The 18597-nt window shown below is 38.8% G+C and overlaps 1 protein-coding gene across 1 annotated transcript; it reads left to right on the forward strand.

The window, feature by feature from the left end:
- Positions 1-596: 596 nt before the first annotated feature.
- On the forward strand, positions 597-18287 carry BACE2 (beta-site APP-cleaving enzyme 2; the record flags this gene model as incomplete). The annotated part of the gene is made up of 7 exons (XM_010075586.1): positions 597-813; positions 2386-2514; positions 3720-3854; positions 7035-7136; positions 9405-9554; positions 10742-10910; positions 17771-18287. Coding segments are annotated over 7 exons (1156 nt in total), but the record flags the coding sequence as incomplete, so codon positions are not given.
- Between the last annotated feature and the right edge of the window lie 310 nt (positions 18288-18597).

Below are 18597 nucleotides of genomic sequence, written 5' to 3' on the forward strand. Positions count from 1 at the left end.
AGGAACTTCTTCCTTTCCTCCTCCAAGTCAGTAATCATTTGTTATTAATATCCAGATCTGCTTACTTCCTGACAGGTAGACTAAACTGAAGATTTAGAAAACTTGTGTCTTACTGCTGATACAATAATATTCCAATTTACCCAAAATGGATTTTTAATAATATTAATGAGGTATTAGTCTACAGCTATTCAGTTAGCCTGGCATTTCAATTTTAGATTTTAATTCAGAAGCTTTTAATTTCCTAGTGCCACTTAATATGTTCTGTCTGCAGCTAAAGAGTATTGCTCCTATTATGATGGACCAGTCTGAGTGAGGGACATATTGCACTTGATGGCATAATACCTTAGATTAAAAAAAAAAAAAAATCACACATTGTGAAGATTTGAGTCATTGATGGCTTCAGGATAAAACCAGGGCCTCAAGACTTTTTTCATTGCTGCTTTTACAATCCATCCTCCTTCTCCTGTGAGTATATGTGATAAACTTTGCAGACTTCACTTTTCTTCCTTTCTGGGAAAAATTAAGATTTAATATATTCTGTTATCTTGCACTGTAAATTAACAGCTCATGCTTAAATGTATCCTTTCCTTTTAAAGGTCAAGTACATACAAATCTCAAGGGATTGATGTCACAGTTAAGTACAGCCAAGGAAGCTGGACTGGAGTGCTGGGTACAGATGTCATTACTATCCCGAAAGGAATCTCTGGCAGCTACACTGTCAACATTGCTACCATTCTTGAATCAGATAATTTCTTCTTACCAGGGGTTAAATGGCAAGGGATCCTTGGTCTTGCCTACAATGCCTTAGCCAAGGTAAGTCATCATTTCCCCAGCTACGGTCTTTCACAATGACAATAAATAGAAATCTAACTATTAAAATAAAGAGAGCAGATTATCTTGTCGGTATTAGACTCCTCCCTTCCAACTACTGTTTCCTATGGATCTTTTGTGTTTGTTCCAGAAAGAATAAATTGAGTTGTGATGATACTACAGTCCCATATGAGGATTTTGGCTTTTCTGGTGATGAAGGTTCCAATTTTACTTCCTCTTTTACAGAGCCTGTAGTACCAGAGAATGGGAGTAAAGGCTTCTGGTATGCATGTAGAGAGCACATATTAGAGGTCTGGTGATATCTCTCAAGACTTGTCGATGCCTGATGAACTTAATTGTCAAAGCCTTTGGCAGTTCATTCTAAGATGTTCTCCATTCATTGAGTAAAAGTTCAGGTGGAGAGCATATATGGATAATTTCAGAAAAAATGTTATATATGGTGTGTTCATTAACATATAACCAATCACATCCTGTACTTGTGGAGGTAGAAAATTCAGGTAGAAGTTTAAATTAGAACCTAAAATTTATGGTCTAAAATTTATAACCCTATAGTCTAGGTGATTGGAATACTAATCATAGTTTTCAACCTACACATAACTGTGTGAGAAATTCACAAACTGAGATACATACCATTAGAACAAACAGTTCAATATTGCCTGCCGGCTCTGGAATTAAAATGCTTTATTCAAGACTTGTGTGGTCATTGTATCAACTTCTGCTTATACTTGCTGTTGTACACTGTCAAGAGACAGACAGACGAGCTGCTTCTCAAACTCTGGTCTTGGCAAATAGTGTTTTGAAGGTTTTTATTTTTCCTGTACTCCAAAGTTTTAAGTGTTCTTGGCTTCTGAGGTTGCTCTGTCCTTTGTGCAGTAAGAGCACTTGGTACCTTGCAAGCTAGCCCAGGATCTCTGCCTGTCATGAGATGTACCTGCACGGAAATATGAATTACAATGCAATAGCAGTACTCTAATAACTGCAAAGGCAAGCATGACATGCAGTATAGCAAAAAACCTGTTGGCCAGTAATCAGTTGGAGGGAGTGTGCTTAGATATTAAGTTATTTAAAAGAAAGGAAATGAGGGCCATTGAATTCAAAGTTCATTAGAATTAAACTATGTTTAAAAACTGAAAATCCTCACTTTAAAATTCTGCCTTGTAACTTTAGAAAGGTGGGAAGGGCAAGTTACATCTGACTGTTCTAATAACCCACAGCCTTTTCCAAACAGAAAGCATTGGCAAGAGCTTCTGCCTGAAAATGAAACTAGTATTTGAGTTTGAAAACTCTAATTGGAAAATACTCTTGTGCTTTAGGGATTTCTGTGACAGTGGTCAAGAATAAAAATGTTTTTAAAAACAACAGAAACAGAAATGACAGATGTGGTTTTTTAATGACTTATTATATTTAGAATTTTCATCACCTGGTTGTCAGAAGTTCAGTTTACTTGTGAAAAGTGGTCTTGTTTGAATGATTTGCTCATTTCCGCAAAGAAACTTTTTAATGAATACTAATGTGATTATTTTGTTTTCTGTTTTGTTTTTCAACACCTTCAAGCCTTCAAGTTCCGTGGAGACATTCTTTGATTCTCTTGTGAAGCAGGCAAAGATCCCCGACATTTTCTCCTTACAGATGTGTGGTGCTGGACTGCCTGTTTCTGGAAGTGGTACCAACGGAGGTAGTCTTGTGGGTATCTGTCAATCTGAGAGAGAAGATGTATCTTTGTTAATCTCTCCCTCTTTTCTATGACTATGCTACTTCTTGAAAATTTAGTGTCCAAATACATGAAAAGTTTTATAATTTTTTAAGGAAAAGTTAAGCACCTAGGCAAAACTCAAGGGTATATTTATTTTCATTCTCCATTCTTCGTTGCAAGTTTAATTTTAATAAAGAAAATGAATAAATTTTGTAGTCCACTTCCTCACCTATTGTCTTACCTCGGAGCAGATTCTACTACCTTTCTCAAACTGAGTAGTTCCTTAGTCAGCTACTAAGCTTGTTCGAGCTCACCAAAATGCTACAGTTTGGGTTGTTTTCAGCTGATGTGAAAAGGGGGAGAGGAATCAAGGCTCTTTTCCTTTTCTGGTAGAAACCAAGGGAAGAAATCTGAAGACCAGATCTTCCCCTTGTTGTTGGTCTGGGAAGTCTTCCCATCAGTTTTGGTGGGACCAAGAACTGGCCTTTATTTATCTGGGATCGTGAGTTGGAATGACTGTTCCTGAATTATGCTGAGATAAGCATATCAGCACAGGAGTCAATCACAAATAGTTATTTTGCTGTAAATTCCCATACTGTAAATGTTAACACACTTGAGATAGATGAAGTCCAAGAGAGAACTCACTTATGTTAGTTCAGTTCAGAATCTGATGGTCTAGAATGATCCCAGTCAGCTTCAAAATAAGTCTTGATGGAAGCTAATAGTGATAGCAATGAGGGGATGGTCCTGTTCCATTCTGGATGTGTGTAAGAAAAATGAAATGTTCTTAAGCAGTATTAAGTCTTTTCTGATCTGATCAGGTGAATTTATGATGTGCAAGTTTAATATTGTGTCCCACATTGCCTAGATTAAACCACTGAAGATACTGTTTTGATTTTAAAAAGTGGAGCTTTCATAAGAGAGTCAGTGTGAGCTTGTAGATGAAGATGCTGGTAATTTGGCCCAATATGGGACTTCTGTTTGACTGAAGCATGATCTACTTAATGTCTAGATGTTTCATACTGCTTTATTTATTGACAAAGAACTTGTCAGTAAAATCCTTACAAATGGGGCTAAATTAAAATTTTGATGCCCTGTGTATCACAATTAAATATTCCCCTTTTTTCCTGTATTTGCCCCAAAACTAAACATCCGGGATTTTAAAGCATGTGAATTCCTTTCTTCTTTCTCTTAGGTTCTGGGTGGAATTGAACCTACTCTGTACAAGGGTGATATTTGGTACACACCGATCAAAGAGGAGTGGTATTACCAGGTTGAAATTCTCAAACTGGAGGTCGGAGGACAGAACCTTGAATTGGACTGCAGAGAGGTATTTGCGATACAGTGTTTCTGTCTATATAAAACACAAGTCTGGTTAAGAAAAACACTTAATTGATAAGTTTTGTCTTTGCAAGCAGATGTGTATTGTAGTCTCCTGAGAATTAAGGCTGCATGGTAACTTTGAAAAGAAATGAACGAGCCATATGAAATGCATTGTGTACATCAAGCATGCTAAAATTGCTTCAAAGAGGACTTTAAAGTCACTGATAGTATTTTCAGTAAACTAGGGACTAATCTACAATTGTTAAGTGAACAGTCCACTGAAAATAAGGCTGCTGTGGTTTGGAAGGGCTCAGCCTCTTGTGTGATGAAAGTGTCTAAACACTGAAGATTGATTCAAGGAAACGACAGTCTGTAAACAACTACAGTTGATGTTTTTCTGTTATACAGTAAAGTCAGACCAAAGGGTTTTAAAGCAATTCTGGTCAAACAAAGAAAAGGGAAGATTTTGGAGTGACCCCTGTGGAGAAGTCTAAGCATGTAATTCATGATGGCAGTGGGCAGGTGTCATCCTGGAATGCTTCCCAAAGTATCTCACCCTATGCCTCTTTTTTTTTTTTTTTTTTTTTGTAATCCACTTCTGGTTGCTTCAGCGTTGCCAGTTATTATTCCTGATGGATATGTTTTCTGGTTGTATTAGGAATAATGTTCTGCTGCCTCTGGATCAGTCTAATGAGACTGTGTTGTTGCAATTTTTCTTCCAAAGCTGTTTCTTTTTTTTCTAGAGAATATGTGTGTATGTGTGTGTTTAATTTGTTTATGACTGTTGCTTGTTGCTATTAATGTTTTGATTTTAGTTCTATAATTTTCATGCCCTGTTTTCATTAGACATATTAATTTTATCTTATGCTTGTTCTCTTGGTTGGAAATCTTTGGGATATAATAATTCTAAAGTTTTTATTGTTCATACAAAATAAGTGAAATGCATGATAAAAATCTTACATGTGCTTAGATATTATATTTCCATACAAAATATGGAAATCATATTGCCATATGAAATATTTAAAATTAGTCATATTGTCTTCCAACTTAGTAAGTAAGACAAGGTCTATTTAAATGCCTCTCTCTGTTACACTGTTAGGAAAGCAAAACTGCTGGTCCTCTAACATAATTGTTTGTGTTTGCTTTTCTTTCTTGCCTTAAAAAACAGTCAATGTGTTTTTGAAGCGGAGTCCTTCTGCTAATGGTTTAATACATGCTGTTTCCAGAAAACAACTCACTTAAAAGTCTAGTGCTGTTACAAAAGTTTCCTGTTATTGTCGCTCTTCTCTGAGCCAGGGTTTGTTTTCACATTGTACATATTAGCATAGTATGCTAGTCACTGTTACAGAAGGCATCGTTCTTTTCTTGATCAAAGGAGATCTTTGCACAAAAGTTTAGGGCAAGAACAGTAAATTAAAGCTAGCATGATTAAAGTTTCACTAGTTAGGGTCTTGCAGAGAATGCATAATTCACTGTGCAAGACAAGGAACTATGTGCCCTCTCTCCTCTTAGTTGTTTTCTAGGAAATAGAAAATTTTTTGTAACTCTCACCAGAGACTACTCCTTTCCTTGCCAGCCAAGAGTAGTCCCCTCACTTCAGTGCTGGGAATCCGTCCAGTGTTATACTGCAGGTGTGGCCTTGAGCCTGGCAGCCCAGGCCTGAGAGAAGCACTGAGCTGCCAGCAGTGCACAGGGTGCACTGTTAAATATTAACTGGGAAGACTAAGGTGGCAAGAAGTTACTGCCCATTACAAGTACGCTGTACACAGCATGAAAATCCAGCTGGTTAGTCCCTGGCTAAGCGACCCTGCTACTCCAGGCATTTTGCATGGTTTTATGTTAGTTATTGACCCTCTTGGCTGTGCTTCCTACCTGCTTTTTTTCCAAGGGTGGCTCTCCAGGATGCTGGTGACTGTGTACTTGTGGTACAAATCTGTTAAAATGGGCTCCACAATGCCTTGATATTTCTCTCTACTCTTTAGATGTGTATCTGAGTGTGTAATAAATGGTTTCCTGTTTACTTTTCTTTCAGCTCTGCTTGGCAACACATAGCAGCTCTTCTTTCAGAAAGAAAATAACTAAGTCAGAGTTACTTTTGTACTTGTCAGTGTGTTTTATTTTTGTCACTGCACTAAAGATATGCCATGTGGCTTGATAACATCTAAACCAATGTATTTTAAATTCACTTGCTGTTTGACCTCTTACTAAAAAGCTTATGCTGTATATTATCTTTTATCTTATGATGATACACGTCACCGCTGGGTTATATTGATCCTGCTGCCTAAACTGGTAACAAAAGTAGTTAGTGTAAACAGCTGCCACTGCTACTTGCCTTTTTTTTTTTCCACAATTAATCATAGTTCTTAAGGAGTTCATGAAAAAATATGGACCTTTGATTAAGTGTTTATTCTTTGTTCACTGTATCTGAAGTTTGCTGAAATCTCTTAATCTGAGGGTTGGGGTTTTAATAATGAACAGATATGTTTGCTTATTTTTTTAATGCAGATTTTGAGGCAGCAAGATTGACATTTCAAGTTTCTTTGTACTTGTTTTTGTCTGTGATTTAGTGGTTTTCAGCAGTCGAGAGAGAAAGGTGTGGCTTTTTGGCATTTGTACTCTTGATCCAGTACCAAACAGGACATGTAATGAGGCCTAATGTTCTCTGACTATTCTTAAGGTAGATACACCAGCCATTAAAAGTAGGCGGCTCTATTGTGTTTTAACCAAAATGAGTTGTTTCCATGATAGCAGAGACCTTGATTCAGGGCTTGGACATATGTGTAAGCTACATCAGCATGCTTAGCATCTGTCTGTACAGACCATGAGAGTGCTTTTGCCCAAAGCATATGGGAGGTAAAGTGGATTAGCTCACACCTCTGAGAGGGGCTGGGGTTTACTTCTCTTTACAGCGGTTTGGCCATTTGCACCAGCTGTGGTGACATGCAGTAATTTCTTGTGTGGTGCAGGTAAACTCACTCTTGTGCCTAGGCTGACCATATCTTGCTTTTCCTCTCAGACTTCATTTGCATTCAAGCTATCAACTAGAGCAAGCTGCTGACAGGTATGACATGCAGGTTTGGGAAGACAGCTACCAAAAAGGAACAGCGTTGTTATTGTTATGAAACAGTGGAATCTGCATTACATTAACTACAGTGTGTAACTTCTTTCCTTTTTTCCCCCTCCCTAGTATAATGTCGATAAAGCAATAGTAGACAGTGGAACCACGCTCCTGCGTCTGCCCCAGAAAGTCTTCAGTGCTGTTGTGCAAGCAATATCTCGCACGTCCCTGGTAAGCTACTGTAATTAAATCTGCTCAAAATGTTAAATTCCTATTAAATGCTCATGTGGTCTTTGATAGGAGTCTCATCTTTGCTGTCTACCTTGTAAGTTAGGGTTTTAACCTAGGGGCAGCAGAATCTTTCCTGGTTTACTCTTGTCAATAAGTGAGAAATGACTGATAGTATTTGATGGAAACAGAAAAGGGAAAGGAAGAGGTGAAAAGGGAGGTCCAAGTACAAACAAGAAGTGTGTGCATGGAAATGCATCAGAAATAATGCAGAGATGGAATATTTTTTTCTAAGCATTTCAGAAACATGGACATAATCCCTGTTGCTCTGATTCAAAGTAATAAGAGTACAAAAATCAGTCCTTTCATTCAAAACGGAGTGTTTATAAAGTAGAAGAACCTGCTACTGCAAGCAGTTCCTTTCCAAGTATAATGCTTATTGTTGTATAGAATGGATGCTATTCATTAGGATTATTCATATCAATAAAGCTGCTTTTGAGCTTCATTATTGAATTATGTTTAAAAGTGTCTTTCTTTGGAAATAGAGTAAGCTTTAGAAGTAGGGCATGGGGATGTTGGATTTCTCTGAGTGTAGAGTAACTGAAGCAGCATTTTCTGGTTAATAAAAACTATTCATACATTTTAGTTGAATACAACGAACAGTGCCAAGAAGGTTAAAGATGAAGAATTAATCCCAAATATTTTAATGTGAACTACTTTAATATTTTTGTCATGGATTCACAATTGGACAGCGGTAGTCATTGCAAATCACAGGAAATACAATAACCAGGCTATTGGCCAGCTGCCCAAAAGACAGACTGTTTGCCTGTATGCTGAAAATCCAATGTTGAGATCCTTTTCCTACCTGATTGAAAGCAGAGATTTGGCATGAAGTGTTCTTCACTGCTTGCAGGTGTCCAGTATCTGATGTACCAGTTATCTTATGCATCTCAGCTTCTCTGGTGGAAAAATAAACTTTGCAAAGCACTTAAGTATAGTCTGGAACAATTTCAGTCAATGGAGGGGGAATTGAAAGAAACCTACCCAAGAGATCTTGTAATGGCACCTTGTAGATATGGCATCCTCCTGTGAAGTGGGTCACAGCAGCCAACAGTCCTCTTTGATGCTGGTCAGGACATTTGAACTAGGGCTTTCCACATGGCAAGTAAATAGTCAACTGATCAATAAGGTATTAGAGGGGAACCACACAGTCACTCTGCTTAATGGTTGTTGTTCTTCCTATTAAAAATGCATAAACTGACTATTCTCTTTTAGGGTTTCTTTTTAATCTCAAAGACCTTGCTGCTCCACCCCTTTCCCTCCACACACACCAAAAGTTACTTTCACAGCTCTAAACAAAGGAGATGGTCTATTAAATAAGAAAGCAGTTACAAGATGTAAGGATCAGCTTCCTGCTGTGTAGGAGCAATGTCAGGAAAATGGGTATTTTCAGCAGTTGTACCATGGCATCACATCCGTACTTTCAGCACTCCATGCTTCTGGCAGGCTCTGTACCACTGAGACATAAAATCATCTGCTGTAGTCAGACATACTTCTCTGACCACAAGTGAACCAGGTGAACAAGTTCCTTTTCCTAGCAGCTTGTTATGAGCTTCCCAGCAAGGTGTTCTTGCCCATCAGGTATTCTGGGATAACTGCATGTGAAGCGTTCCTTTATTCAGCTCCATCAAAAACCAAGGCTGTGAGCTTTATGCTCTTCAGTGGTGCAGATTGGTTTTTAAACGTTACTTATTTGGGCTGAAGTCTTTTAGGGAGTGAGGAGGAAGGGAGATTACTCCATTACATATTCCTGTGGTTGGTTATCTTTTGCTTTGTGTTTTTTAAAAACTTGTCTGCTGCTTCAAAACGTTGGCGCTTGGTCAGAGCTGTTTAGAGAACAGGCAGGTAAGTAGTGAAAGCCCACTGATGCTTTGCCTCTTTGCAGTACTGATTGCTCAGGGAGATCATATGTGTTCATTGCAAAGTGGAAGTAGTGACACAGGTGGGGAGGGAAGGGAGAGCTAAACTTGCTTTTGCCTCTTCCCCCTTCTTCCAAGTCATAAGGGGTGCATGATGCATGATGCATCTCAATTTGTGTGTTGGATTTTTGCTTTGATCTTTAAATAAAAAGCTCTTTGTCAGATTTGTGTTCATGCTTGAATTTCTCCATGGGAATGGAAGAAGTATCAAATAGTCGTAGTGATCATTTACAAAAATCTATCAAAATGTATGTAATCTGTATGTATCACTTTTTTTTTTTTTTTTAAATAGATACAAGAATTCTCTTCCGGTTTCTGGACTGGTTCACAGCTTGCATGCTGGGATAAAACTGAAAGGCCCTGGTCCTTATTTCCCAAACTCTCCATTTATCTGAGGGATGAAAACTCCAGTAGGTCATTTCGGATCTCTGTCCTACCACAGGTCTCAACCTTCTTTGTTTATTCAGTTTTGCATTTATTTTTACTATTATAGAGCACATGCTTTTAAAAAAAATCTGAGCTATTTTAAGCAGTAATAGAGAACTGGCTTATTGCATGTAAGTGAAATATTTTTAAATTAAATTTTAAAAATAAAATTTTAAATAGGGAAAATAACAAACTTGTCAAACCTAAAGCCGAAAAAAGAAAAACACAGTTTCCTTCTGAGTGCAGTCCGTGTAGTTGGGAAGGATTTTTTCAAATTGTCAGGAAAAACAGGCAAGTTTTTGTTTTGTTTTCACAACCTTTAGTCACATCAGATGTCAATACAGAATGTCTCTGCTCATTTTTATCTTCTCATTTTGAGAAGCAAATTGATTTGTTTTTCATGGCATTCTGAGTTGGAGCAGTTCTTCTGAATATGACAGTCTTGGAAATGAGCCTATGTAATCTCTTCACCAGTTTCTGTAACTTCGTTGTTTTATCTTTTATTAATATTCCATCCCAGCTTTTAGAATATAATGTGCAGCTTTTATTTTTCCCTTTCTGGCCTCCCCTCCCAATATAAGCTGCAATACAGGCTAGTGTTCTCTAACATTACTAATATAGTCTTTTACCTCAGGGGATGGTCAGGAGCAAAGGGGAGAATGAACCTATTAAGTGTATTTTAATTTGAAATATAGTAAAGCCTTATGATAAACTTTTTCTGTATTGATCATGTAGCTTGGCAATCTTTCATCTTCCTTGAGGAGACAAGGGGTAAAATGTGGCTTGAATTTATGAATCTAGAGCCTTGAAGCTCTTGAAGCTCTCTGAATCAATTCCATCCTGATAATTTTTTAAACAATAGAATTATTCTCTAATTTGAGTTCATATCCCAAGTTCTTTCTCAGCTATCCTTCCCTTATGGAAAGTACAATAAAAAGTGGCTCTCATGAATTTGCTGTTGACTTTCACATAGTGACTGACTGTGTTCAAATAAATTTAAGCATAGCATCCAAGAGCTTTACCTCTTACCTGCATGTAAGTTTTGACCAGTTCTAAATCATGTACAGAAATCTATTTGCCCCTTTTCATTCTCTGTTTCCAGTGGAGTTTGTGTGCTTGAATATAAAAATCAAAAGGTCTGAACTTCTAAATAGTGTGCTATGTTGCTTCTTACACTCTGGCTTTTTTTTTTTTTTTTAATAGCTTTATATTCAACCCATCCTTGGCATAGGAGAGAATTTACAGTGCTACCGATTTGGCATCTCTTCCTCCCTGAATGCTTTAGTTATTGGTGCTACAGTCATGGAAGGCTTCTATGTAATATTTGACAGAGCCCAGAGAAGAGTGGGCTTTGCAGTGAGTCCATGTGCAGGTAAGAGAAATATTGTTCAGGACTTGTTGAGTGAGGAAACGTGCTGCTCTCAGAGAAACACCTTTGCCACTTGTCTGATGGGGAAAAGTGTGGTTACTCACGAAGCACGAAAGGTATATTTTTGAGCAATCCCCAGTTATTCAGATTTCAAGGGGAGGAAAAAAAAAAAAAAAGCTGTATAGCACATGAAAGTCTTGAAGGGAAGTAAATCAGCGTCAGGTCTGGGTATCTTAGCTGCATTGTTCCCTGTGAGAGAAGATCCTCTTTCTGAGACATCTGTCTGATTGCGTGGTTTCCACACCAGTCACCTGAGACTCATCCCTGCTTTTAATGCAGCTTCATTTTTATTTAGTTCCTGTTCTAATTTGCGGATAAATGGATTCTTCAACTCACTTTTGCAATGTGCTAGTGAAGTACTTTACTCATGCTTTTCTCTTAATGTAAATTGTGCCTTTTCAACCTCTCAGAAATACTCAAAGAAAAAGCTAAGAAGAAAATGGGACTCAAATTAAAACCTGTGGTGTTTGAGTTGGTTCTAAACAAATAGTTTTCTCAGTGTAAGTAGAAAGCCATTAATTTTTTAATTAGCTGCTGAAAAAATGTTAAACAGCTCATGATTTTTGGCTGATTTTACAGTGCTGGTTAGATTTTTTGGTTTTTCATAATTTCTCTTATGTCACCATGGGTAGCAATGAACAAAAGTTTTGGGGTTTTCTCCCCTTGTTGATGACACATAGCTTTGGCATCACAAGAACATACAAGTTGGGAGAGGAAAGAAAGGATGTGCACCCATATGCAAGTCTCTGTCCCAAACAGAAGTGGTCAATGCCCCGAAAAACCTTGTACCATCTGAGATCTGCAGGAGAAAAGGACTAGGACTGACAGTGCTTCTTTAATCCCCAGTATTTATGTTAGAGAGGGTAAGGGCAGTAAGTACTTGAGTGCTTAATGCAACCGGGTAATTGAGTGAAAAAAAGAGAGATACTAGCTAGCTGAGTTGTAGCTCCAGGGCATTCTAAAAGCTCTTTTTTTTTTTAATCTCTCCATTGTTAATGGGTTCAAAATTGTCCTCTTTGAGCTTGCTATGAAAGAAAATATGGATATTGATGTGGGTTCCTTAATGAAGGCCTCTGTGAGGTACCATGCAGTGATGAAAGCCACATTTTGAATGCATCTGGAAGGAGAGTGTAACTAGACAAATACTGTGGACCAGGTTTTCCTGCCTTTCATTCTTCCTTGTGCTTCCTGACTGCAATTTTAGAAAACGTAGAGCTGCCTCCCATCCCTGCTAGGCTTCAGCCATTAATGGAGAGGGGAGGGGACATTTTGACAGAACATATTGACTGACGTGGTTAGCAGGGGACGCGAGCCAACTGGTGCTCATAAGGACTGCTTTGACAGCATATCTTTGTTGAGAAAAAGAGTCAGGGAAACATAATAACACCTTAGTGTTGATACTGCTACATAGAAGCATAGAGTTTGGCAGCTCCATGTGGTTCTGCCAACCTTGTCCAGGGAGGAAGAGCTGATTTGGCTGAATAGGAATGAAATCTGAATTTGTGTGAGTTTGGATGCATGGTGATACCCAGCTGGTGCTAGAGGCATTTTCTCCTTGTTTCTTTGTCCATGTTTCAGGCATATGTCTAACCTAGCATCTTAGCTCCTTGAGAAATCAGATGACACAAGACACTGACTGAGACAAGATACACTGATTTGTCAGACTCCACTCACATGGGGCAGGTGACATTTTGCTGGATGTGCCAGTTATTCTGAATTCACTTCTTCACAGCTTGTGGTTTCCATATTTAACACTACTTTCATCAGAAAAGCACAACTGTGAGTGGTTAGCAGTCAGTGCAGTGTGAGGGATTAAGCTGCCTAAACTGGCTTCCTGTGGAGGCCAGCCATGTCCTCCATAGCAACTGTATTAATGTAATTTATTTGGAGCTTTTTGGTCTGTTTGTGGGCATAAATTAAATTGAATTACTGGTGGTGTAAATCTTCAGAAATGGTGAAATATAAAAGACCATTTGGTGTGGCTTTGCAATGACCTATGCTTTCTTTACAATGGAGTGTTAACACTGAATTAAGCCCATGTTTTTATAAGATGTTAAACAGGTATGTGCTGAATACAAAAATGGTGGGAACAGGACTGAAAGTCTTAACTTCATTGAACTCCCAAGTGTCTACTGAGACTTGGCTAGAGATGAGGACTGGCTTATCCCTTAATACTCTTTGCACAATGTCATTCTCCAGGATGTACCAAGAGTGAGGAAAGTTAGATAGATGGCTGCAGGAAGCTATTCTACTGTAGCAGGAAAATAAATTTGCTTGTTCCTCAGTATGTGAAACCCTTTAAGACTTACTCTGTTTGTTACTAATATCAAATTATTTCAAGTTGCCTATTGATAATTTCAAAGATAACCCACTGTTTATAGGATGACTAGGAAAGGTTTTGGACCAGTTTCCTTCCTGAGACAAGATGTTCAGATCAACTAGTGAGTATTAGTGAAGCAACCTAATGGTACCTCAACATCGAGCAGAGTTATACACCTAGTATTAACATGGTAAGTGAGAAGATCATAGGAGCGAGACTTAGGCATTTTTTAGAGAAGAAATGCACCAAGCACTATAATCACAAATGCCTTCTACACTAAACTGTAGTGAGACAGAATGCACTCAAACTTGTGGAACTAAACTCAGGAGAATGGATGGTATGATGAATAGCAGAGCTTCAGTCCAGAAGGACCTTGATAACCTGAAGGACTGGGCAGCAGAAACTTCAAGATTTTTGGTGAATGGAAGTGCAAAGTTCTGCACCTTGAGCAGAAAACCGCCATGCACGAGTACAGTCTGGGAAGGGACTGGCTGAATAGCAGCCCTGTGGAAAAAGAAATGGAGATTGTGGTGGGCCCCAGTTTGAATGCTGGTGGGCCCCAGTTTGAATGCAAGCCAAGGGTCAGTGCAAGTGAAACATCTGCCAGTTACTTTCAGAAAGGTTCCAGTTAGACATGAAGAATTTCTTCTTTATTAGGAGGGCGGTTGTTTTGCCAATTTACGAGGTTAGCACAAAGGACACAGGCACCAAATTAAAGAAGTTAGCTTAATTTTACTTATGTTTAAAGTGATAAAATAATGAGAAAAATAATACAGTGAAAATAAATTAAAGCAAGATAAGGTAAAGCAGCAAAATAAAAAGCAAACTACTATAGCAAGCAGAAAGTTAGGTAATGCATCTAATCATTACTACATAGAGTTAGCGATAGTGTTTAAGAAAGATACATCACCAATTGCCCTATTAATGCATTACCATCATCCAGATCCGCAGTCACCGGGGAGCCCGTTTGCAGCGAGGATTTGGAGAACCCTTCCTGGCAATTGCGAAATCTCTATACAGTGCATCCACCGTATAGATGAGGCTTCCAAATTTCCCTGCAAACAGTCCCTGCTTTTATACAGTTGAATAAACAACTTTATATCTTAAACTGCAAAAAACATCTGGTGTAGTTTTCTCCTTGTTAACTTCCATCTCAAGCCTGGCCAGGGCCCGGAGGGGAGATAACAAGGAGAGGGGAGATAACAAGAACAAAAGAATCTACTAATCTTGATTATGTATGTCTCAACAAAGCTTGTCAGGACTTGACACATCCCTTTGCCATCTGTGGCGATAGGGCACATCCGTGCTTAATTTTGTCTACTGTTATGCAATTAGTATCTTTCTGCTGACTAACCTTACACAGGAAGTGTTACAGCAATGCTCTATAAGTGTTACAACAAAACTTTTATAAATTGTCATATATTAATAAGTAGTACATTGCATATGTGATCAATATTACACATATCAGATATATTGTTAGGTTGTGAGGTTCATCTAGAGGTCAATTTTGGTTCAGGGCCTCACTGCTCAGGCCCTAGTATTTGAGCGGTACAGCACTGAACACATTGCCCAGAGAGATCATGGGGTCTCCATCCTCATGGTTTTATGAGATTTGTCTGGATAAAGCTACAGCTGGCCTGATCTATTGATGATGACAGTCCTGCTCTGAGTAGGTGGCTGGACGAGGTGACTTCCAGGGGCCCCTTCCAAGCAGCACTTTACAATTTTATGGTAAATTTGATCTAACTTCAGGTTTGTCTCCTTTCTAAGCCACCTAAGATAGTGAGTGAGTAAGGTGCCATTTTTGACCTGTAATTATCAATAATGAAGAAAATCCCATTTATTCAAGGTCAATAATTTATTGTAGGTAGCTACCACCAGATGTTCTAATAAAAATATGCCAAAATATCCTAATTCAGATAATGTGTAATATGCTAAATATGACTGATAATTTATATTAAGGGCTTGTTTTGAACATTTTAGGCAAATTTCCCCTCTTTTGATTTCCTCTCAGTTTCCCTGGGGGTGGAAGAGGGTGAGGGAAAACTTTTCTTTTTGGAGGGAAGAAAGCAGAGTCTGTGCTGCTATCAAGCATCCTCAAAATGTAATTTAAAATGTCAGCCACTATGGCAACAGTTTTGTGTTGCCTTTTTTAATAGGAGTAATTATTGTACTCAAGCCAAATAATGAGTAATTAGGGACTGTCTATTTCCAAAGCTATCTCCAAGGTGGCAAATTGTGCTGCCTTTTTTTTTTCCCTACTTCTTAAAAATACTGAATTCCTAAGTAGTAATGCTTATACCTTGCATTTCACATTAGTATTAAATGTGGTTTAGTTTGTTTTTGCTGCAGGACTTCATAGAGACAGATGAAATGGTGTGAGGGGGTGAGATGTCCAGAAGAAACAATTCCATGGTAGACAAAGTGCAATTCTGGAACTCTGAATAAAACAGATTTCTGCTTCAGAACTTCTAGGTAGTCTTTTACAAGACTGTCCACTGCTGTGCAGCTGCCTTACCGTGGCTATGTAACAGCAATGTCTTGGCAAAGATATGCTGATGATATAGGGTGCATGGGCCAGTTTATTATCATCTGATGAGTTGAGAGAGTATGTGTTTGGTATTCACCAGTGTTAGGGTGCTCAGGTTTCATCCAGTCCATTCTAACAGCGTATGGCTGCTAAAGGAGGGCTCTTCCCACACTTGCAGCTGGAGAAAGAGTTAGTTCAGTTGAGTAATCCTACAGAAAATTCCTTGCTTGGCCATTTTGTTTGTTATGACTGTTTGGTTTTCCATCAGATCAGTGAGCTGCCCTGACTCTCTTTGCAGCCTACCAGTCACTAGCATCATACAAAAGAGGCAGCAAGGGACAGGAGTGAGGGAACAGGACTGTCTCTTTCAGTAGCAGCAGCCCGCGATTAAGTTGAATTAAGTCTGATGAGACTTAAACCTTAAAATCATATGAGGTGTTGGGAGGCCAGGGACTGAATACCAACTAAAATCGTTCACAATAAATTAAAGGTAAAGCTGCCCACCTGTTCTGCATTTGTTTCTCCACAAAGAACCTTAAAGGCCACTTTCCTGCCCTTCCAAAGCCCAGGTTCCCCTCTTCCTTCCAAAGGGCATTTTATGCTAATCTCTTTAAACGTGCTTTTAGGAGTCGTGTCTAAGATATGTGTAAATAAGGGATACTCTTTTCAGCAGGCAGGATCACTTACAATTTGTCAGGAACGTGTCTGTGTGTAAAATGAACAAGAAGTAAATTGAGAAGGTTAAAACTGAGGCCTTTATACGAAATACACAAATGTGTCTTGAAGTATCTGACTAGAGAAGTTAATTACAGCTGTTCAGAAGACTTGTTAAAATGCACAAACAGTGCTAACTGAAGGCTCCTAGTTGCCCCAAGCAATCTAAAAGGTATCCAACCTTCTTTGGCCAAGGATCTGCAGATACAAACTGCTCTGAATATTTTGTTGCCCTAGGCAACTCAGTCGCTCTGCCTTTACAATACCTGTCGCCCTGTCCAGAACTCAGGGGAACTTTGCTGCACTTGCCACGGTTACTGTGACAACCATGGGCAGCATAACCCTTTTTAGCAAACACTGGTTTAACAAGTTAGGGGTTTGTGACGGTAATGAAACAAGTCACACAGTCTGTGATGTTTCCAAAATGGATGGCTGCTTGAAAACAGAGCTGCCACGGCACCCCTTCATCCTTCTTGCCTTAGCTTTGTCATCTCCATTTTTCAAACTGCTTGGTTAGCTTCTCCTTCCCTGCCTAACAGCACTGCTCCTTCAGGTCCCAACTCCTCACTCCTGATACTGTCCTTCCTCTCCACCATTCCCTTTTCAACCAGCTCTTCTCCCTCACCTGCTCTTCCTTCTGAATTTTCACCTCCACTCACAAGAGTATCTGTGCTGCTTTCCACCATGCACCTTGTACTTAGGATACAGTCCTTTAAGGTATCTATGAAGCTAATGATGCTGCATGTTGCTTCCTAAGACCCTGGAAGATAGCAAACACAGAAGATGTTAGAATCATCTGAGGTACTCTTCCAGTTGTTGTGAATGCCAGAAACAAACAAAACAGGCCCAGGCCCTGACCTACTCTAGTGTAGGTGCTATAGGATTTTTAAGCTTTGTTAAATTGACATTTCTGAAAGGTTAGTCCAGAAAAAAAAGATGATCCAGTGGCTTGTGCTTTAACTTGGGCTGTGGGAGACGTGATTTAAATGTCTGATCTCTTGCTGACAGCCTGTGTAAATGTGGGAGTATCATAGAATCATGGTCTCCTTATGCTTCAGATTCACATTTTATAAACATGCAATGCTAGCATTTTTATTGCAATGAGAAATACAATAAAAGATGAGTACACTGACACATATGATGATCGAGGTAAAGCGATAGGTAGGTATTTAAGCAAGATCTTTTGTTATTTGCTTTTAAATGGTGTCTATAATGTTTTTTCTTTTTGTAATTTCTCAGAAGTTGATGGCTCTCCAGTATCTGAGATTGAAGGCCCTTTCACAACAGCAGATGTTGCAAGCAACTGTGTTTCCAGTGTTACTTTCCATGAACCAATGTTGTGGATTGCCTCCTATGCTCTCATGAGCCTGTGTGGAATTATCCTCCTTGTACTGATCATCCTGCTGCTTATTCCACCACGGTGTCAGCATCGCTACACTGACAATGACGTGGTCAATGATGAATCCTCCTTAGTGCGTCATCGCTGGAAATGAGAAACTTGATCATGAAACCTGGGACTTAAACAGAATGAAGAACAAAGTACTTTGCCAAGGGGAAGAAGCCAATGCCTCAGTCCTTTCTATGTTCATTACAAATTGCTGTTGAAATTGCTGTTGAAACACCCTGCATCATAACTTTTTAAGCTTTATTTTCTAACACTGATTCTGAACCAAAGCACTGTTAACCACCTCTTAAGTGCTACAGTACTGGATTTGCTACTGCAGTACAATGAGCCTTTATGCTCTCAGTAGTACCTTCTTAAAAAAAAAAAGAGAGAGCGAAAACCACACCATGATGTTCTTCCACTGTCTGAACAAAATTATCCATCCCTCTTTCGCAAAAAATGGAGCTGTCAGTATTTTCTAACTAATCAAGCCCTGACTGTAGAAAAAGAGAAAAAAAACCTTATTAATCTTTCTTATTAATTGCATTAAATGAATACAGCTTTCTGTTTACATCAATTAATTTTGAAACTGTGCTTATGGTGTGGGGGAGGGAGAAAGGTCAAACTTAAGCAGCAGGGAAAAGCAAGTGAGGTAAAAAAAAAAATGTTGGTTTGTGGTTTT

Source organism: Pterocles gutturalis, unplaced genomic scaffold (assembly GCF_000699245.1).
Source record: "Pterocles gutturalis isolate BGI_N339 unplaced genomic scaffold, ASM69924v1 scaffold36552, whole genome shotgun sequence".
Taxonomy (NCBI): Eukaryota; Metazoa; Chordata; class Aves; order Pterocliformes; family Pteroclidae; genus Pterocles; species Pterocles gutturalis.